The 22,959-nt window shown below is 32.7% G+C and overlaps 1 protein-coding gene and 1 pseudogene across 1 annotated transcript; both read left to right on the top strand.

The window, feature by feature from the left end:
• Window positions 1–7,049: 7,049 nt before the first annotated feature.
• LOC133681413 (transcription factor MYB108-like) lies at window positions 7,050–8,429 on the top strand. Its single transcript, XM_062104455.1, has 3 exons — window positions 7,050–7,304; window positions 7,418–7,547; window positions 7,657–8,429. Exons 1-3 carry the CDS (start codon window positions 7,148–7,150, stop codon window positions 8,231–8,233), a joined length of 864 nt encoding a protein of 287 aa, XP_061960439.1. The 5' UTR covers window positions 7,050–7,147; the 3' UTR covers window positions 8,234–8,429.
• A 10,829-nt stretch (window positions 8,430–19,258) lies between these two features.
• LOC133682252 (probable pectinesterase 53) lies at window positions 19,259–21,892 on the top strand (annotated as a pseudogene).
• The last annotated feature ends 1,067 nt before the right edge of the window (window positions 21,893–22,959 follow it).

The following is a 22,959-nucleotide window of genomic DNA, read 5'->3' as shown; positions in this document are numbered from 1 at the left end:
TTCAATTACCGTGATAGTTTTTTTAAAACAAATCCCTCTTTCTCTGGGTAGAATATTTAAACGAATTTGATGAAAAATCCCGATTCCAAGGTCCATTTAATGATCATAATTGATGCTTTTGGTCTGAAGGAAAGTTACCTAGCTAGCTCATTTACTGTAACTTGCCAGGAATACAGCATCATGGTTGTCAAAATTAACCCTTTCCCCTCTCCTTTTTCTCTTTAAGCATGTTTGATTCGTTGCATTTCGTTTTCATTGAATTATGGTTTGGTATTCTGTTTCGAGTGTTTTTAAGATACTTGTCGAGAAAATTTTAATTTGAAAATGTAACAAATTGTTTTTCAAACATAAAAAATATTAATTTAATGGTTTTTAAATAAAAAATTCTTAATTATTAAAAACAAACTAATAACTCCCGCTTTGTTGCTCCTGAACAGAGCACCAAGTCGTGACCACCATTTGCAACATGTAAAAGCAATCTTCCCCTACTGTTCCATCTTCCTATATCCACACGTGATTTTATCATTGGTCATGTGTCCTAACCCTAACTAGGAAAGGAACCCCATCCAAACTTCCAGAGATATAACTCAACTGATCTGATTAGATTTGGTTTTCAAAAATTACTAGTTTAAATCTTACAAACTTTAAAATTATTGAATGCTTACATGATCGTTAACTTTAAAATTTATAAAATTAGTTAAGATGCACGCAAACTGACTCGGATATTCACATTAATATAAAAAAAACCCAACAAACCTAAGTCCTAAATCCATTATAAAAGCAAATGCAGAATGGGAATTTTATTGTGAATATTTGGACAAGCATCGATCTCTTTTTTTTTTCTTTTTTTTTGAAACCGATCTCTTTTTAATTCGGCTCTTTTTAATTCGGAAAGCATGCATCTATCTCTTTCTTACATGTTGGTGAGACTTTGGTGCAGCTCTCTTGCATTATATATATATATATATATATATATATATATATATATATATATATATATATATATATAATTAGACGTTCAAAGATACGGTCAAAATTACTAGATATCCCAACAATATAACCTTCATTAGTTTTATGATGGTTCAATATTAATGACCCCCGTATAGTTTAATAAAAACTGGATATATATCCTTTAGTTTAATTAATTTCTTTTAATCAATAATAAACCTATATGTGCATATATTAATAATTGATGCATGTATTTTTCACATGATCCTGAAAGAAACAAATTGAGTGGACAAAGCTAAAACACCTTGGTTGATCAGGAGTACAAGTAGCTTTAGATTTTAAGATGTTTAAAGGTGTTTAATTTCCTCCAGAGATTTAATTAATTGGACGTACTCTTTGGAAATTAATTAAACCATTTAATGCATGGAACTCATGGTAGAGAAGGTGATCTTCCTTTTGACGGATCAAAAGGAACTAGTGCCTCAATAACGAAGACTAAAGTCGAGCAAGTCCTTTGGATTTATTCCTCCCTTAATCTTTTTGGGGAATTTTCTACCGCACCCATTATCGGGTAAGTACTATTGTTCTATTCGATCGACAATATTGCTTTTTGACCCTTTTGTTCTTTCTTCTTCTTCTTTCTTTCTCGATTTAATTTAGTTTTTCACCATTTCAGTCAAATGTTATACAAAGTTTATGTTTCATAGAATCAATAAAGCTCGACAATCTATCTAGCGCATGATATAAGTGTTCATATAATATCAAGATAATGTTTAAAATTGTAACCGTGGTTGTTTTATAAAGTTTACTTATAAATATATAAAAATAATATTTTTTTTAATTTATTTTTAATATTAATACATTAAAAAATTTTAAAATTTTAAATAAAAATAAATATTTTTTAAACACAGAAAGAAATACATTCTAGCCGGGATGTACCTTAACAAGGAACTTTCCAGTACTATAATTAAATCACTAATGGACTTGTAGTCGTTCACAGCCATATATGGGATAAATGTATGGTGCTGAAGGAATTCGTGGTTGTGGAAAGTAGCGGTTCTGGAAGACAAAAGTGGAGACATTGGATACGTGTCAAAAGGAGAGAATCTGTTCTTTTCTTTGTTGGTCTTTTATTCTTGTACGTGTCCCCCCTTGGGGAGTAATTAGAGGATTAATTAAATTTAGGCCTAGAATCATTCCTAATGAGACTTCATTCGATCATACTTTAGAAAGTTCTCCAGCCTTTAGTGCACTCGCAAATGATACATGGCTTACTATGGAGAATTTCATCAATTTGTGCTAAAAGCTTCAAATATTATAGCCTCTTGGGAGGATGGATAGACTATGCACTTAATTTAAAGTGAATTAACCCGTGGATACTATTTTTTTCATTCTTATCCAGATATTCTCACATCCTTTTAAAGGATGATACTAGTCTCATTCGAGGTTCGTAATTGTTTCTGGTAATAAATGCGCTTTCTACATATCTAACTTGTATTTTTATTTTTAAAGGTATATAACAATACCTTAATTGTTATATCAACATTTTATTGATCTTGTAATGACTATTATGAGCCCTAATCATAATCTCAAATTTGGCTCGGGAGGAAATTAACTAAGGTGGAAGAAAATTTATTGCTTGGAGGAGCTTATTTTTACTGATACAAGATTTCTATAAATAAAAAGGTGAGATAATAGGCATTTACTTGAAACTTTGTTACTATACACTCTCTTAACTGTTAGTCGAATCTAGGATGCCCCCTCTAATGTTTTAAAAAAACCATCTTTAATTAATACCCAAATCATTTTAACCCGTTGTTTATACTAATTTAAAAATACCTCATCATCCTTTTACTAAATTAATATATCAATCAAGACCTCAAATAAATAACCATTTAAATTATAAACTCAATCTATATTATTTTAAACACCCAAGATTTACACAGGTTCATCAATCTCTATATTTTTTATTTTCTCACATTTCACCTACATAACCAATATTAACAAATTTATTCCACTTAATTCCATCATCATAATTAAACACACTAACACATCATTGTACTGATCAAATTTAAGTATAACAAGATTATTTAAAACTTTCACATCCGAGTGTGCAAATTCCAACAATTAACAGTAGAAACTCAAAACCCAATAATCTAACAAACAAATAAACAATTCCACAAAACCAAATCTCCCACGTAATTTTCGTACTGTCATTTCTATAATGAGGAAGATACAGTGAAAATCATTATGAACTTTTTTTAATGTAAATAAAAGGATGCTAGGCGATAATAGTGTTTTTAAAAAAATAAAAAACTCTTAAAATTAAATTATTGATTAGACTGGATCTAATAACCTTAATTAATTTAATTAATAATATGATAAAACAAAAAGGACAATAACAACAAAAAAATCAAACAAAAACAATAACCCAAGTTTTAACCTGTTAAATCTATGGCTGACATATGAGATCAAGATAACCTCATAAAAAGAAAAGAGAAAAAATTAATTAAGCTTGATCTCTAACAAACCCAATATTAAAGAATAAAATTAAAAAAAAATCAATTTAAAAAAAAACCTAAAATAATACTTGAGTCAACCCAAGCTAACCTTTCAAACCTGTGATTCATATCCAAAGGTGAGGATTACTCCATAGATGGCAAGCCTAAAACAATCATAAAGTCAAATTCTTGATCAACAAAATGTTGGGGAATTATTTTGAAAAAGAAAGTTTCAATAAAAAATGATGAAAAATTAAAAAAATAGGAATTAAAAAAATAAAAACAAAATTTGACATAAAAGTAAAATGAAATCACATGTCAAGAGATGAAATTGAAAAATAAATTCAATTAAAAAAATGATTAAAAAAATAACAATCAAAAGAATAGTGATCAAATTTGACAGATAAAAAAATCAAAAGATGATGAAATTGAAAAGTTTTTAATTTTATAAATTATTTTAAATAAAAAAATAATAATTAAAATAAGAGAGATCAAATCAGAAGAAAAAACAAATTAAAGGTCTACTTTGAAAATTTAAAGGGTCAGATGTAGAAGTTGAGGAGGAGAGAAAAAAAAGGAATAAGTAAAAGAAAGGTTGCCGACAAGGTTGTTAAAATTACGATTTTGACATGGCATGGAAAATGCAATACAAACTCGGATCGTAAAAACGGATCGTAAAATCGTAAAATCGTAAGGAATTTTAAAATACATTAACAAAAAATTCATGCTTCAAATAAAAATTCATACATAGTTCAAACATCTTAAAATATATAGTTCAAATAAAAATTTATACATAATTTAAATAACTTTTCATTAGCAATTGTAACAAAACAACTCCATAATCAAATACATCAAATTTGTTATTTTCGCCCAAAATGCGGAATCGAGAAGAATATTCGTTGTTCGAATATCCTTGTGAACGATGCTTGGTTGAGTGTGTTCATGAATGTATTGCAGACCATTGGCCACATCTAGTGCTACATGTAGCCTTTGACTAGTACATAAATGAAATAAAGCTACCATCATCCTTTGCTGGTGACGCTGGGTCAGTGTCCTAACCCAAGGGTTCTAAGAGGAAAGTCTATGCCACACTAGCAGGGTAGCTGCCGCCTATCAAGAATAGAATTCTTTCTTCACTCGACTCGAAGTTCTAGCTTTCTTATGACTTCAAGCATCTCTCAATCATGTTGCTAAAAGAAATTCTCTGCTCCACTCTGGAAACGGGGGGAAGTCTGCTTTGCATTGCTATAGGGCTATGATTCAAAGTGAGGAAACCTGCAGAGCTTGAGGAAGATTTAGAGGTGGGATGCAACCACTTTTCCAGCGACCCATTTTCTGCAAATTCATAGATCAAGAAGCGATTTCCTTCTCTGTCAAATCCAGATGACATCCCCATTAGTTTAACCAGATTTGCATGACTGACTTTCTGCAAAATGTTTAGTTCTTCTGTGACATCATCCTTGGTTTTCTTCACTGCCAAGACCCGGCCATTGATTTTGGCCCTATATACTGATCCTCCTTTCTTATAATGTTCATTTAGATCCATCGTTCCCTTCATAATCTCTTTAGCCTCATAAATGACCGGTTTGCCCATATAGCCTGAAATCCCTGGAAGCAGCTTATCTGGTGTGATCGGTGCCCGGTTGGTTAATTAGAGAAGGGGATTAGAGATTTGTTCGGTGAAAGAGAAGGAGTGAAGACTGAAGACTCTTTTGTGACTGAAGGCTAAAGAGTGAAGACCGCGTGGCGTGACTGTGTATTTCCACAGCCAATAAGCGTCTGACAGATGGATCATGGGGGGGACATTTTGTTTCAGTGCATGCAATTTGTTACAATTGTAAAATCGGTTTTGAAACGTGATTTTGCGTGATTTCATTCGATTTTAACGATTTCACCCGATGTCAACCCGATTTCACCCATTTTCGATTTTTTCAAACGATTCAGCACGTAAAGCATGTTTTGACTCATAAAATCGTACGATTTTACGAGTTAAAACGCGATTTTAACAACCTTGGTTGCCGATGTCAAACCGGAGGTCTGTATGCCACATGGACCTCCTAGTGATGAAGAGGCTATCGAGACGATTCGAACACGCCATGGAAGCCACCGTTGGCACTGAATACCTCATCACACACCACACAAATAGTGCATGAACTTTCCATGTGCTAGCAACTTTTTTTAAAAAAAATTATATTTATATTTATTTAAAGATCAAATTATTTCTAAGTAAATTTAATTATTATTAAAAAAATATGATAAAAATACAAAAAAAAGCCATTGGATGCTAGTTAAAGAAGTTTTACTTCTAAGGGCAATTTAGTGATTTTCTTATGCTTAAAAGGGGAAATGTAAAAGAAAAGACCCTAGGCTCCATATAGATAATTGTTTTTTTAAAAAAAATAATTTAGTCATTTTGCTATAAATAAAAAAGTTAAAAGAAAAAATTATTTTTTTTTAATACGTGGAAAAAACAATTTCACCCTTAATAAATAGTTAATTGATTTTTCTTTATAAGAGTAAAATGGTAATTGTAGTATTTGTGGTGAATACAAGTCTAGGGACGCATTGAATCTTCTTCCATGTCAATCGATGTTTTTTTTTCTTCTTCTTAATTTTAATATGTGTATATATGTGTTGAATCTGAATATTTTTAGATTCACTTATAACTTAGTTTTCTTTGCTAATTTTGTCTGTTCTTAATTTTATTTTTTTCATCCTTGAGAAAAAAAAGTAGGAGAAGAAAAGTGAAGTGGAAAAATGATAAAAATTGATGAGAAAAGAAAGTACTTTAAAAAAAAAAACCACTTGAATGGAGATGATGAACGTAAACTAATCAAAGAATCATGTAATTATTATCATAAGAATTAGTTAATTAATTAATTAGCTTTGATAAAACTATAAGAACTCAGTCAGTTATAATAAACTCAATTTTTTGGAATCCTTTCTTTCACCTGCTTCTTGATTTTGGTTTTTTCAGCAGCAAACAAATTTTTTGGACCGGATCTTCACGGTGCCCAGTGGATAGGGGAGACAGTATCTTGAAGCACCGGAGGCTAAGGAGCTTGATATAGTGGTCGGTCACACAAATGTATAATCCTCGTTGAAACCATGGGTTGTCATCATCGTCACATGTTGCAAAACATTGCAAGACATCCGAACACCTTGAAAAAGAAAAAGAAAAAAAAAAAAAGGACGATGATGATCTTGACATCTTAAAAAAGGGTAGCACTCAGCACTCATCTTAGAATGCTTCACACACACAAAAACAAATCATCTTTGGACCATGGTTTTCATCATATGATAGTACCCTCCAACTTGTGCCAGTGTGCATCTGTTAGAAATGTTGAAAAGTCAAGGGGTCAAACTCCATACGTAAGGATATTCTAAAGAAGATAAGAAAATTTTATAATTTATACAATAGTAAAGTTGACCTAAGCATGATAGTTAACTAGTTACGCGTTGGACCAAACATGCTAATCTAGTTGAAAAATAGATTATCATATTAGTAATTAAATTTGCTCTCCCTCGGTTTTTTTCCACTTGGCCACACTCTATATATAATACTCCCTTATCTATGATCAATTGTCCTTCAAGACTAATCCACACTAGAATCCCCCCTCTCTCTCATACTACCCGAAACCCAAAACTCCAATCTCTCTCTCTCTCTCTCTCAAAATCCTTACTTTTATTAGTAAGAAATGGATGCTCGAGTAAGAAAGCATGGTCTAGCAAGTACTGAAGATCATGATATGGGCACGAGGAAGGGACCATGGACAGTTGAAGAAGACTCCTTGCTTGCTCATTACATTACCAACCATGGTGAAGGTCAATGGAATACGGCTGCTCGCTGTGCAGGTTAGTATTAGAAATATTTGAAAGGACTTGCTTTCCCAGCATCAGAATTTTCACAGGCATAAGTATTTTATCAGTTCTTATTTGATTTTAGTGCTGATTATAAACATTTGCAGGGCTGAAGCGGACAGGTAAAAGCTGCAGATTAAGATGGTTAAACTACTTGCGCCCAAATGTTAGACGTGGGAATATAACCCTTCAAGAGCAGCTCCTGATTCTTCAACTCCATTCTCACTGGGGCAACAGGTATATATATTCGGCTACTTCTTGCGATATAATTACTGCATGATTTGTTTTGCTAAGAAGAGCGCTAGCTTACACTAATTAATATCTGTTTCTTCTTAAAACATTTAAGGTGGTCGAAAATAGCACAGCAGTTACCAGGCAGAACGGACAACGAGATAAAAAACTACTGGAGAACCAGAGTCCAGAAGCAGGCAAAGCAGCTTAAATGTGATGTTAATAGCAAACAATTTCGAGACACCATGCGTTATGCTTGGATACCCCGGCTAATTGAAAGGATCCAGGCTGAATCCCAATCTCCCGTGGATCAATCCATCATCAGCACTCCCACATACCATTCCAGCCAGATTGACATCCCAGTTGCTGCAAGTGAATCCGGGTCGGATTTGATCGGCCCGAATTTCATGCCCGAGATATCGAGTAACTGTACTTACTCAGACTCCTTGGATGCCCAGGTTTCTTCCGGGTCGGACCTGACAAATTCTCAAAACCCACCCTGCAGTCACTATACGCAAAACGGGGCATGCTCATACCCGGAAAATGATTCGGTGTCATGGGATTGGGACCAGCATGGAGTGGATATGCAAGGCATGGAGCAAGGAAGATATGGCTTAACAGGTGGCGGTGACTCCATGGAGAATTTGTGGAGTGAAGAGAATATTTGGTTCTTGCATCATCAGCTAATGTGATCATCATGATTTTCACATGGGGGCTTAGGACTTGTGAATCAATCCGTTTAATTACGTGACGCATCAAGTCATTCAACATTTTGCGATTCTACATGTGATCAAAGGTCTCAATATTAATTTATGTAAATTTCATATGGCATGGTGTGTGTGCATAGACGGACGTAACAAAATCAATAAAGTGCTTCGATTATATATAGATGAGCGAGCAACAATCACTTGCTCCTTTCCTCTCTCTCCACCTCCAATTTTAAATTAATTATTTCACTCTCAAGGGGGTTAGGATCGCAACGATAAGTTCTTTATTGCTTAAATCACTTTTAAGAATTCCGTTCATAATATATAAGATTGTCTTCATGTAACTAGCAATAGTTACCAAGATGATACTTATCATTAAAAAAAAAAAAGTTGATATCATGAGTCATGACAACTATACTTTACCATCAAAGTCTAATAATATAGAGTCGGATTGGTAGAGGTCGGGACCCACGCTGGAAGGAAAAGGTTTCTGATGAGACTCCTGTGGGAGTTTGAACTTGGCCCGCATGGTGGAGTAAGAGAAAAAACCTGTCACTTGTGTGTTTTACGGTCTAAACATCAGTTCAAGAACGGATCTGCAATTAATTTTAAGTGAAAAATGCAAACAACAAGTTTATCAAGGGAACACGACCTAGAAGAAGGATTGGTCGGCAAGTTAAGATCAAAGGAAGGAAAGTGAATAAGAAATCATCAATCGACATAGTATTTGGCTGCCAGTTTCACAAATTACACATTTTATGTAAAGTGTTTAATTTGGAGTCAAAATCCTCTAGAACGGCAGACTAGCTAATTAACACAGAATGTAAACGTGGATGATGGATGCATTGACATCAGACGGGTCCCTCTCCGGCAGCCATAAGGATTAATTCAGCGGTTGGTAAAGGCTTCCTCGACTGAAGCACTACCTGCCGCAACTCTTGAAACAAAGCTTTCCTGAGATGCTAAAAAGTCTATTAGCAATCACTCATTGGGCAAACGACTCTAATACTTCAATACGTATACCTCAATGTGAACATCAACGAAGACCAACTCAGAGTCAGCTGTAAAATTATCAAACATATTACATTAGTCATAGTCATTTTTATTTTCACAACACCATCGTCGTACATCGGAACAAATATATATTTTTTCCGATCGAGTTTAATAGATTTATTCATGAGAAATTAAGAAGTAAATCTACAAGTCTTTGTAAATACTACATAGGTTTTTCTATAACGTAAAAAAAATCGATGCTTGGGCACTGCAATGATGTTTTAAAGAATGAAAAAAATTCGTGTTCATGAAAAAAACAGTAACAATAAATAAATCGAATCTTTTAAAAAAATTGATAACAATAAAAAAAAATATTAAAAAAAATCACAAAGTTAAATCTTAAAATAATCAAATATTGAAAAATTAAATTACAAAAATAATAAAATATATAAAATATCTCGAATCAACCTTAAGTACTGACATGTTAAATTTATAATAGATCAAATCAGCTTTATAAAAAATAAATTAAAAAAAAAACAATTAATTCTTAGCAATCTTAATATAAAAGGTCGAAATCAAAAAGAAATAAGTGAACAAAAGAAATCCAAGAAAATAAAACACTTACAATCTCGAGCACGGTTGTCAAATCTCATGGTGTGAATAGGATAATTTAGTAGAAAATAAAATAGAAAAAAAAAAAATCGGTGATTAATTGATTGTGATTGATTGATTGATTAGTGATTTTAGAGTGTAACACTCTAAAATCACTAATCTTCACCGTCTTTTTATAGAGTTTGCTATGGTTATTTTAAGTGACGACAACTATACTAGTGTTTTCAAGTTACAAGCTATTAAATATTTATATTTATTAAGTGACGATAATATTTTTAATAAAGTAGTTAGTTAAATTACGAAAAGATAAAATAATATTTTTAATAAAAAAAAAACTGTAAAGAAACCCTTCGTAAGTGGTTACAAATTTCTAGGTATTTACACTTACCGCGCGCATCCTAATTAATATTATATTATTACTTCACTAACCTTAATTAAAATCATTATAATTAAGTGATTTGAAGTAACCATAGCAAACCCAACCCTTTTGTTAACAATCAAATACAATTAAGAAGATCAAGTTAGGACTGAGGTTTTAGAGGACCTGTACAGGCTCCTGTTAAGCAAGCTTTTTAATTAATAGTTGTGACTGTTATATTTAAGATTGCCGAAGAAGCTTTTATTTAAGAGGTAGTTATTAGATAAATGTCACATGCTATATTCTAGGTTAGGCCAAAATATTTTAGAATGTAAAAAAATAATATTTAAATAATAAAAACTTTTTTAACAGTGTTATCAAGCTTCGGTTAAATTTAAAATCTCTCGACTCAATTCCTTACCTAACTCAATTTTAAAATCAAATCTTCTATGAGCTTTTTTGATATGATGCGGTTAACTTTACATATTCAAAAGCAACTTGGACGACTAATAAAAACATAATATGATTTTTAAAATATTGAGACGATAACATATTAAATCAATTTTTGTCAATTTATTAATCCACTAAACTCGAGATCATAGTCGTGGACTCTACTGAATTTAATAAAAAATATTTAGCGAAAATATTTTTTATTTATTTATATGATAACAAATTGATGCTCGAAATATCAAGTATTAATCCATTGTCAAGATATTTGTTTGAGAATGCAATAACATTATAGAAAGTAAACCGAAACAAATTATGAAGTTCAATTCTTAATTTTTTTTAATTAAGAAATGAAAAGATTTTATTTATGCTTTATAAAATAAATTACAAAATATATGAACTGATAAATAAAAAAGAGTTGTTAATATTAATTAAATATTAAAATAGAGAGATAATCTTCATAATATAAATAAAAAATAGATGTATATGTTATGCAAGTGTTTTACACCAGCTATCCTCTTTATTTTAAGTTTTTTTATATGACAAATTAAACTAATCTTTTCAAAATATTATGCAACTAAAAAGAGTAATCACTATATAAAATACAAAACTAATTCAATAGAAAAAATAATTAATGAAAAAGAATAATAAAAAAAAAACTCAAGCATGTGCTTGATTTCTTTTATATGCATTGTTTATTCCATTTTTTTTAATTATTAAGAGGAGACATGTCACATACTAGGTCTAGAATCCAGTCACACCACTATGGTAGCCAAAACATAGGGTTGGGTTTTTTTTTTTTCTAAAACTTTATTTTTTAACTTGTATTCACCTAACAACATCATAAAAAAAAACTCCATAAACCACTTATTAACCTCAAAATCACTATGAAAATCAACCGAATAAAAAAAATATAAATGAAACATGATTTACTTCTTCAAGCATGTTTATATATATATAAAAAAATCATTATCGAATTAACATCGTTGATACAAATAACGATGAGTTTCATCACCGAAAAGTGATTATTCACTAACTTTTTCTCTTCTTCATTTCTCTCCTATATCAAACTTAGAGATTGAAATGTTAAGAAAATAAATTTTTGAACCAAAATAAAATTGAAAAAACTAAAGGAAATGTAGAGTACTAAAAAAGAAAATAAGTTGATTGAACATAATTTTTTTCAAGCAAATTTAAGATTGGCATGACATTTATCATTGTTATTTACAAAAAAAAAAAACAATTCTACTTAAAAGTTTAAGTTATTAGGTGAGATCCCAAAAGCTTAAGTTGTTAGGTGAAATTTTATAATTTTATTTTATATTATTTTCTAACACACAACCTCAATTGAAAGCTTTTTTATTTTGAAACTAGTAAAGGCTTACATTACCTCATGCTATTTATTAATTTTAATTAAAATAAGATGAAGATGATGAGATTCGAACTCGTAATCATTTGATCAATAAGGCTCTGATATCATGATAAAGAATCGGATCAACCTAAAAGCTGAAGCTATTAAATGGGTTTCAAGATTTGGTTTTATATTATTCCTTAACAGTTTTACACTTTGATCTTTTATCTTTGAATTTTTTTCTTTTCTTAAAAAAATTCAAATATTTGGTCATCTATTTAGGTATAAAAGGCTACAATTAAAAAATGAAAAAAAAACTTTGGCTAATATGGACAGCTATACAAGCTGTTTGTGGCCTTGAAATTAAATTCAATTCATATGGCTAAATTAATTCGAATGTTTGAAAAATGTTTTAGGATATTAATTTGAATTTAAAATGAAATTCAATTTATAAATATTACCAAAAGCAAATCAAAAGCAACCTCTGATTTGGTTTATGAAGAATTCAATTATAATTAACATTGAAAATTATTTTTCAAAAATATTCATCTCATTCTTTTCTTTCGAAAACCAAGATTGCCAGACATGAGCATATCTTCTTCCACTCCTTAACTCTTACCAATACCCAACAAAACCACAACACTTCACAAAAACAAAAACAACAACTAAGCAAACCTGGCCATGCCATGTCTCTTCTCCAAAACAACAAAAACCCAAAGAACCAATACAACTACACACCCTTCTCAAAAAAACCTCTTTTATCAAAGAAAAACATGCATCTGGCCGCCTTTTATTGTCATTTGCTTCATTTAACAATTTGGGCTCTCTTAATTATGCTGAAAAATTGTTTGATACTGTTGATATCCCAAGAAACTTATTAATTATGTATACTACCATGATAAAAGCCTATGCAAATTTTGGTAATCCAAAGGAGGCGTTTGTTTTTTATTCAAGAATGCTATGTGATCAGAATCATGTGTATCCTAATGATTTTACTTTTACTTATATGTGTTTACTAAAAAAAACACTTAAAAAATCATAAAACATGAGTTGACTCGCAACCCCAAACAGCCCTTGGTCGTTCAGGTCTCAGCCTCCGAGGTCAAGAATTGTCCTGGTCTTCAGAGAAATAACGGTGAGCGTTTATCACTGGGAACAGCTAACAGGTTAAGATATTTTGTAATGTCGAAAAGGGGAGGGTGAAAAAGAAGAACACGAGCAATGGAGAGGTTTGGTGAAGGACATCTGATGGTTTGACGAGCGATTCTGATAAATTTTTCATGTTGCAGAAATTCAGTGCACGCACCAAATGATCTGAGTGGGTGCATAATAATTCTAAACAGTACGTTAGAAAAAAATAATAGCAGCCAAAAGCCTCTTGCCTCTGACTCGGTGAAGGCCTTCTGAATCACGAAAATACAGGACTCGACGCATGAAGGAAAAAAAAATTCCAATTTTCTAGATGCAGTGACAAATTGCTTAGTAAACTCCAAGTAAACGGTTTAGTGGGTGGTAAGAAAACTTGAGGCTGCTTCAATTTTATAAGAGATAAAATGCAGTCATTGCTTACGTTTGCGTGACCACACCAAGTGGAAACGAGGCCGCAGAGAGGCACGACTTAAATGCAGCTTTATGAAGGGATTTCTGACCTTAAAAATATTTTAAAAAAAAATTAGCTACACAAATAACCATTAAGTTGACCGTAATGTTAGGATAATCAAACTTTTTACAATGAATGTTTTTCAAGTTAATGGGTTTTGCATTTATTTATTTATTTTCTATTAACAAACTCAAGATGGATATGAATGAAAAGACAATTAAATATTATTGAAAAATTAATAAACCCATTAGGCATTTAGTGGCCAAGATGGTTAAGAAACAATATAATTATTTTTCAAATTATGAGGGTCCATTAACTAATTTTGTTAAACTATATATCGATTAAGTTATAATAATTCACTCAATTAAGTTTTGGTGAAAATGAAAGAGGATACATGTCACATTGTCTATAGCAGCCGTGGACTTTGAATAATCTCATATAATTTTGTTGTATATTTTTCTAATTTATATTCATTATTTTATTTTTATTTTTTTGTAGTTGTGAGTTATTGTTGACTTGTAAAGATGCCTTTCGTTATGCCTTTTTTTTTATTATTATTATCAATTCTTGATTTGAGGATTATAACAAGAAAAAACAACAGTCAAAACACTTACGAAATCGCAATTCCATTAGTATTTTTGTTGAAAATTCCACCGGAGTGCTCACAACCATTTTAGAATTTTTGACAAAACTTATGGAATGTTTAGGACTTTCGGAACAAAAATTATCAATGGCATATGTTGCCAAAAAAAAAAACAAATGGTGGTGAAATTGGTGACGGTTTGCAATTTTTTTAAAATCTTTTATTCCATTAGAAATCTAAGTGCCGATGAAAAATAAACGGTAAAATTTAATTTTTTTACATAAAAATTTTGTTGATAATTATGTCAGTATTAGCGATTGTTGATGAAAATTTTGATGAAACAAAAAAACCTGATAAGATAATTTTCAATAACAATTTTCTATTGACAATGTTAATACCAATAGAATTTTAACTAAGCATCGACAAAATATCCCATTGACATTTTTTAATTTTTTGATAGTGAAAATAGAGTGCATTTCTTGGCATATCTATTTTTTATTTTATTTTTTATAATTTTTCCCATGAGTCATTTGCATTTGTATAACCGAGTTTTAAATTTTTAGAATTATACTGTAACTTAGTCCTTGTAGTTTAATAAAACTAATTAATTAATTCTTGTAGTTTTAGAAACTACTTAGATTATTTCCCGTGTTAAAAGTCATATTAATTTTTTTAACATAAAAAACATTTAGATATCACTAATATGTTTTCTAGTAGAAATAAATTTAAACTATATAAATTTAAACTACTTAATTAGATTATTTCTCGAAGTAATCTTGTTGCTAACATCAACTTACTTCTTACAGTTATTCATAAGCAATTAAGTACACATGAAAGATGTAAGATTGAAGAAACAAAAGTAACAAGTCTACCTGATTCCAGTGCTAAATAGTTGTGTGGGGTTGGCTCTTGTCCCATTTTCAAGAAATTACACTCCTTGGGGAAAATGAAGAATGATATTGGACCTGTACAGTTTTCAACATTAAATTGTACATGCATGAACAGATGTGCTCACATTGTTTCGAGGGTGTGACTATCTCTTACAATTTGAAACAAAACCAAAGTTTATTGTCTTTCGTTCATTTTCTTTCCTCTTGGATTTTCCCGGTGATATGGTTATAAGGAATGTTTAGCTGACTGTTATTTATGAATGAAGATCACAAAAGGAGAGAAACAAAGAATAGACTCTACTGACCAATTCTTGCCATAGAACAGTTTTAAGAAGGGATTCGTAATTATACAGACTAACTGGACAACCATGCTCATGTATATACATATGCAAGTGTTGGCTTTCTGTAGTGCTCCAAATCGTTCGCTTTGGTTTGAGTAGTCCTTCAGGCCCTGGCTTTAAAGCGATCGAGGCAATGGAACTCTGGAAGCCAACAAGGTGGCTTTTCTGCACCATCACCCATGTGGTAAGTTTTTATCAGTGGCCTGCTGGGCACATGCATGATATTCACAAAATGGCTAATCTCTGGACAGCACTAGACTTGGTTCCTCTGGTACTCCACCTACATGAGAGAATGCCCAAGCTCCAGTAGGAAAATGGAAGACAGCTACTTTCCCATTCCCACTCCTACTCCACCATTGAGGGATGAGATAGGTTCCAAATTCTGTAAATTTAGCAAATTAAGAGTAGGGGACCCCATCCAACCAATCCTCAATGGTTTATTGATAGCCCTCTTCCGAGAATGCCCCTTTCTCGCTGGTTTGTGCATCTTCTTTCCTTTTCTCCCTCGTTAATATGAGGACGTCTGCATATCTACATGAACAGATGCACTCTATACATTAAAATGTGAAGTATGGATTAATTGTTTTAGAAGTTCTATAATCTATCAACCTAGCTAGCTTTTAAATCCATGAATTGTGATCGAGCTAGCCTCAATTTAATGGCGATAATGATCTCAGAGAAAGGGAGCATAGGACTTTTAACATCATGTATCTTCATGGGAACCCAAAATTAATGTAATCATAATTGAAGGCCAATTAAGTCATTTGAATGCAATTGATCACCAATGGTTCAAGGAATATGGTGTTTTCACTTTTCAGACCACAAATCCGCAAAAAGCAAAGATGTGTTTTCAATGCACACATGATGACGACCTAAATACTCCAAATTATGACCCGATTATCAATATTTTATACAGAAGAAGATTCAAACCTGTTTGATTCTCCCAGTTAATATTATTGCAACATTCAGACACAATCAAGTTTTTATTAGTATATCTTAACCAAAAAAACACTAGATTAAAAAAGATTTACGAGTATATTTTTTTAGGAAAACAAGCACGTTCTAGTGAAGGCACGTTGGGTATGGTGCTAGCCAGATTAAGATATGATTGGGCTTGGCAGTGTGCCGATCCTCGAGAACACTGGGTCTAGCACTAGCCAGACTCAGTCGCGATTGGATTTGGCAGTGTGCTAAGCCCTAGGCACGTTGGGTATGGTGCTAATCAGATCAAGACATGATTGGGTTTGACAGTGTACCGATCCTTAAGAACACTGGGTCGAACACTAGCCAGACTCAGCAGTGATTGGACTTGGCACTATGTTAAGCCCCGGGCATGTTGGGTCTGACGCTAGCTAAATCCAGACACGATTGTGATAGGCAGTGTGCCAAACCCAGGGCACGCCTAAGAAAATGATCATCCTCCCTTGGCACATCCAATGGAATGAGATAATGTAGGTCTAGAAAACATGTCAGACCCAAGGTATTTAGACTTGACATTTAGCCAAGTCCAAGGTAACATGGGTCAACATGCCAGACCCAAGACATATGGACTTAGCAGTCCACCAAGTCCAAGGTAACATGGATATGGCAAATATGTCAGACCCAAAGTACTTGGACTGGCAGTCAGTCAAGTTTAAAATAACATGGGTCTGACAAACATGTCAGAATCAAGGTACTTGAACTTGGTCATCCGCTAGGTCCAAAGTAATGTGGATCTGACAAACATGTCAAACCTAAAGCCCGTGGACTTGGTAGTTAGCCAGGTCCAAAGGAATGTGCATCCTTTCTTGGGCAAGTATAAGGGAATGACCATTCTCCCTTGACATACCCAAAGGAATGAACATCCTCTCTTGGGTCTAACTTAGAAGAAGAACTCAGTCTCGATGAATTTAATTACATTTGACTTCTTGAACCCTAATTTTCTTACACTTTTTAGGTGTATAAAAGTCCCCTAAGGACACATCATAATCCCATCAAACATTGATATAGATATAAGGAATATTTATCTCTCATTAAATGTTATTAGGGTAAAATTACACTCCAGACCCTCCTATTCACAAAAAGACAAAACGTATTAGCTATAAATACACCATGAGACTTTCAAAACAAAAGTTCACAATTTTTATTTTCTATTACATATATATATTCAGGTTATCTCTCTCTAAAATATTATTATATTTTCTTTCTCTTAAAAGATACTTATTTAAGTATCGGAGAGTCTCACCTCCACTAAAGGAGATCTTTTACAGGTACCAGCTACAAGCCATATTGGCTTACAAAGCGTCAAATACAAGTTATCAAACATCTTAGCTAGAGAAAATGAATGATATTATTTGAACCAATTGATTAACTGATTATCCAATCTGGAAACCCTATTCCTAAACTATTTAGATTTTTGGGACTTCATCATATAAAAATCGTATGGCTTTAAGTTTTTTACAAGAATTCCATATAATTTTCAATCATGTGCTACTGTATGTTTTCTGCATCTTTCATCATAATGATGCAAACCTCTTGAACACGCGGTCAAGCAACCCATACGCAAAGACATCAATTCCTGGAAAGCCAAGTAAATTAGGTCTAATAAGAGTGTGACACAAAGATAAATTGTACCTAGACACCAACACTATTGAAAATGAAAATCTCCACTCAACGAATATTAATTCGCGAACGAGAAGTATAAAGATGACGCCACGAAGTCAGTTGTTTTTCGAAAAGTCGTTTTTTAGTTCTTTAGAGAACCAAGAAAGGGAGATTATCCTATCAGCACACAACAAGTGTGGCAAATAAGAAGTTTTATTAATCTGAATTGTCTAACCTTACATGTTTGGTTATGCTTTTATTTATGCTAACTCTAGACTGAACAAACCCTAATGGACCCCTTATGTGGACTTATAAGATGCTCATTTACAAATAAACCTAAATAATATAAATAAACCCTAAACTAAGAAGAAAATAATAATAACAATAATAAATTCAAATTTAATATCCTAAATATGATAAGATCAGATTTGTTGCCCTTTAGAAGTTCCATATAAGCTAGGAGAATCAAATTTGAAGTTGTCTTCTCTTTAGTTTTCTTGTTTGTAAAATATTCTTAACTGACTTGAAAACTTATTTAATGATAGATTTCTACTATAATAATGATAGAATAATTGTTTTCATACACCATAAGGATTCCACATTAATATGGAGTTCATACCACACATGAAAACTATATTGTTGCTTGTTAAATATCTTTGCAAGACTACAAATTTTTCAAAATCAGTTGTCATATCCTTCTAAGAAAAGAATCTTAGCCAAATAAAAAGTTCACAAGTCAAAAAAAAAGTAAATAACAAAATTCATACAGCCTCTGTTGACCAATATTGTGATGTCTTCTTGAACTCTGATTGACCTGAAATTTTAACTCAAGATAGGAAAGCATGTCAGGATACTCCATATAAAATTTTAACCCGATCTAACGATTGGATTGAGAATTATAATTGTTGCTATGGAACTAAACAGTTATGTATTTTATATCAGAATCCAAATCTAACTTTTTTTTTTTTTTTGCCCCTATCGTATCAATCGTATCAGTATGGCATTAAGTTTTTTTCAAGATTCCATGTAATTTTCAATCCTGTGTTACTGTAAGTTTTCTGCATCTTTCATCATGCATGATATCTCATCCCTTTTGCTTTGCTAATTTTATATCTAAAATTTGTGATATCCAGCCTCAAAGCTCGATCATAATGGATATCTGTGGAGACCACGCGCAAAAGGGATAATGTTGTAAATACAGTGCTGGACAATGTCGATTTCAAACCCTCTCCTCATTGGCATTTTATATTCCCATACCATGGCAAGAAATCATGCAGTGCTGCGAGCAATCTTATGGCGTCAAAATCCCATTTTTATCTAAATACTCTCTTCTTTCTTTTATTATCTGTCTTTTGTTTAAAGTCATCTTCGTGGAGTTTATTAGACACAGAAAGAGACTACAGCAGGTGGGTGTCATGGAATGTTAATAATCACCAAAAGAGGGCCATGTTGATGGCAAAATCTACCGTTCAGACCCCAGGCGCTGATGGCAAATTAGTTCTCGACGGCAAGCTGAGATGAACAGTGTCAGGGTGACTGTAAGCCAAGACGGGACTGGAGATTTTAAGACCATAACAGAAGCTATCAATAGCATTCCACCATACAACACCAGAAGGGTTATAATTGCAATCAAACCTGGTGTGTATAGGTACGTTTTCAATCCACTAAATGTCAAAGCTGTACATCACATTAATACAGGATTAATTGTCTCTACTCATGAAGATACTAACTTGATGTGAGGATTATTCCAGGGAAAAGATTTTTATCCCTAGAACATTGCCCTTTGTTACATTTCTAGGCGACTCGAGTGAGCCACCAGCTATTACTGGCAATGACACTGCCTCGGTTTCAGGAAAAGATGGGAAGCCATTGAGAACATATCAAAGTGCAACTGTTGCCGTAGATGCAAATTATTTTGTTGCCATCAGCATGAAATTTGAGGTAAGAGCTAAAAGTCATGATCAAAACAAGGCTTGATTAAAGACCAGGTTTTAAGCGCCTTTTTTGGCAAGTTTCCTATAATTGTGTGGATAGTAACTTTGTTTCTTAATATTCTCTCTCGTTTTTTCCCTCGACATTTGGATGAAATATTAAGAATATAAAGTAGAAGTATTTTTTTTTTTTTTGTTAAGGCAACTCATGCCTTGTATAAAACTGGATCTGCTCGGCAATTCAGCAGCCTAGCTAACGCTTCACACGTATGAAATGACATGTTGGTCGTCACAAAGATTCCATTGTTGCTCGAGAACTCCAAAATTCCCGACAAAAACTAGTGTCTATTCACGGGACTGCAAAACTGGGCTCGAATAAAACCAGGAGCAATTATAAATTAAATTGCAAATCCTTTGATGATGATATTGTCCATTGTCCTTGATAAATTCCCTGTTTTACATCATGATGAGCTCACACTCAGAGGAGTATATATACGTCCAGGTTTCATAGGAAGACCGAACAAGAAGCAACAGGGTTAAATTATGGAACTGAATTGCAATTAATTAATACAAAAGAAATCTCTGTGAATTGATGCAGAACACAGCTCCACATGTGATTGGAACCAAGCAAGGGCAAGCCGTAGCACTTCGTATATCAGGGACCAAGGCGGCATTTTATAACTGTAGCTTTTTTGGAAATCAAGACACTCTATATGACCACAAGGGTCTTCACTATTTCAATAATTGCTTCATTCAAGGCTCGGTTGATTTTATTTTCGGCTCTGGCAGGTCCTTTTACGAGGTTAGTCTACGTCCCTATTGTTAGTTCTTATTACGGTCTGGCTCGTGAGTGTCAAGAATATTTGTTGAAGGGTATATAATCGCCTGGTTATAACTAATCAACTTATAATTAAGGGTCCACTGGAGGCCCATGGAATCTGAAGATGTACAGTGGGGATTGTTATAGGACTGTCTTCCCTTGATTCTTTCCCTTTCTGAAGTGAATGCTGGCTTTGATTTTTGTCTGCTAAGCTAGTAGTTCTGATTTGTGCCCTCCTAACAGCAAATTAAGCACGTAAAACATTATGTGCAGAATTGCCATTTGAATTCCATTGCCAAGAAAGTGGCATCCCTGACTGCTCAAAAGCGCAGCAATTCGTCATTGGCAAGTGGGTTTTCCTTCAAGGATTCTACAATAACTGGGAGTGGTCTGATTTACCTCGGCAGAGCTTGGGGTGATTATTCCAGAGTTATTTTCTCTTACACTTTCATGGACAAAATAATTCTTCCTCAAGGCTGGAACGACTGGGGTGACCAGCGACGCGATTCGTAAGTTAATATAATCAATCATCTGTACAAATTTAATAGTTTTATAATTATCTACTTTTTGGTATTAAAAAAAAGAAGAAATATTCAACCTAGAAATCTAAATTATTAGATTATATTCCGGTATATTCTCCTATTATATTCACTTGCATGTAAGATTTAAATCAAGAAAATCAAATATTAATTATAGAGTACTTTGTTGTTCCGATAATGTTTGGCAGGAGAGTGTATTATGGAGAATACATGTGTACTGGACCTGGAGCCAACCTGACCGGACGCGTGGCATGGGCTCGTGTTTTGACAGATGAAGAGGCCCGGCCTTTCATCGGAACTTACTATGTCGAAGGGGATACCTGGCTCATTAGCCCTTAAAATTTGAGTTCTCCTGCCTTTAAATCACTCATGCATCCAATCCAAGGGCCAATATATAATGTCCTTAAAAGTGTCGCTAGTAATGTTCGATGGTGCTGCTCTTCGCGAAGGCCAATCAAGATGAAAAATTAAATCTCTCTGCCTTTCCTTCTAACATAATAAATTCAAGTGGATAGTTAAGATCTTGATTGAACTGATGTGTGTTTTAAGCACTTTCATTCATGTATGTTAATGAAAGTTACCTTGTATTGTTGTTACGAGGAGCAGCGAGGGGAAATTAGAAAACATAACAATATGATTTATTCTTAATTAAAAAGATTTAACAAATACGTCCTTGCATATAATCTTGCATCTAAAGTGTTGCAAATCGAGAAGGAATCTTGATCACCATGCACTGCTCCTTTATTTGAAAACTTGCAACCAGCTAGTTCTATAAAGAAATTTGATGTTTGTGATTCTTCAATCTATAAAGAAATTAGGACTCATAATACTAGTGTTTGTGATTCTTCAATCTATAAGATTATGAAGATTGCGGTGCTAACGATAGAGTTGTTTGAAGGGGAGCTAGGATCCCATTAAGAAAGTCCAAACACAAATATAATTGCATCAGATAAAAGAAATACTAAATAATAGTATTATTTTGATAAGTAATATAATTCAGGAGGTGCCGCAGATGTCACCCGAAGAGCATGGGACTCTCTCACTTACTAGTGCATGTTTTGCACACACCAACCATTTTTTTTTTTATTATTATTTATAAATAGACCATAACATTCTTGATTCCATGTGATAATTACAAAAAAAATTGAGATTAAAAAAAACAGAAAATACCCTTTTATCTTAGGGGAAAAAAAAGTTGATCCCAAGGATCATTGGGTAATTAGATTATAAAAAAGTGAAATTTTAAAAAAACCTCTCAAATATTTGCTGTGTTTTTTTTTTTTTCAAGTACATAGAAGCAATTACACTATACAATAAAGATATAAAAATATAAAATTACCCTTAATGTTTTTAAGGGAGTGACCAGTACATTTTACTATAGATTATACTATGTACAATCCACAGTGCTAATTCCTTTTAATTTTATTTGTAATTGTAATATAGATGTATAGTAAAATGTAAGTAGCATGCATGTATTGATGGTATGTATTTAATTATTTCACTTGTATAACCCAAAGAAAAAAAACTATTTGATGTGCGATTGCATATATATCTATATATTTGAAATATTGGAATCTAGGGAAAGACAACTTATCAATGCTCCAAATCAAGTCCAAATGCAAGATTCAGAGATCTTCCAGCTGTGGACGCTCTTATCGTCTTC

Source organism: Populus nigra, chromosome 2 (assembly GCF_951802175.1).
Source record: "Populus nigra chromosome 2, ddPopNigr1.1, whole genome shotgun sequence".
NCBI lineage: Eukaryota > Viridiplantae > Streptophyta > Magnoliopsida > Malpighiales > Salicaceae > Populus > Populus nigra.
Note: the sequence above shows the minus strand (reverse complement) of the source record. Positions and strands in the feature narration are given on the sequence as shown.

What these genes read in the sequence shown, in the direction of transcription:
- LOC133681413 (XM_062104455.1), top strand. Translation starts at nt 7,148, where the DNA reads ATGGATGCTCGAGTAAGAAAGCATGGTCTAGCAAGTACTGAAGATCAT. An exon ending in TACGGCTGCTCGCTGTGCAG is followed by an intron (nt 7,305 to 7,417) that starts GTTAGTATTAGA and finishes AAACATTTGCAG; the next exon opens with GGCTGAAGCGGACAGGTAAA. An exon ending in CATTCTCACTGGGGCAACAG is followed by an intron (nt 7,548 to 7,656) that starts GTATATATATTC and finishes AAAACATTTAAG; the next exon opens with GTGGTCGAAAATAGCACAGC.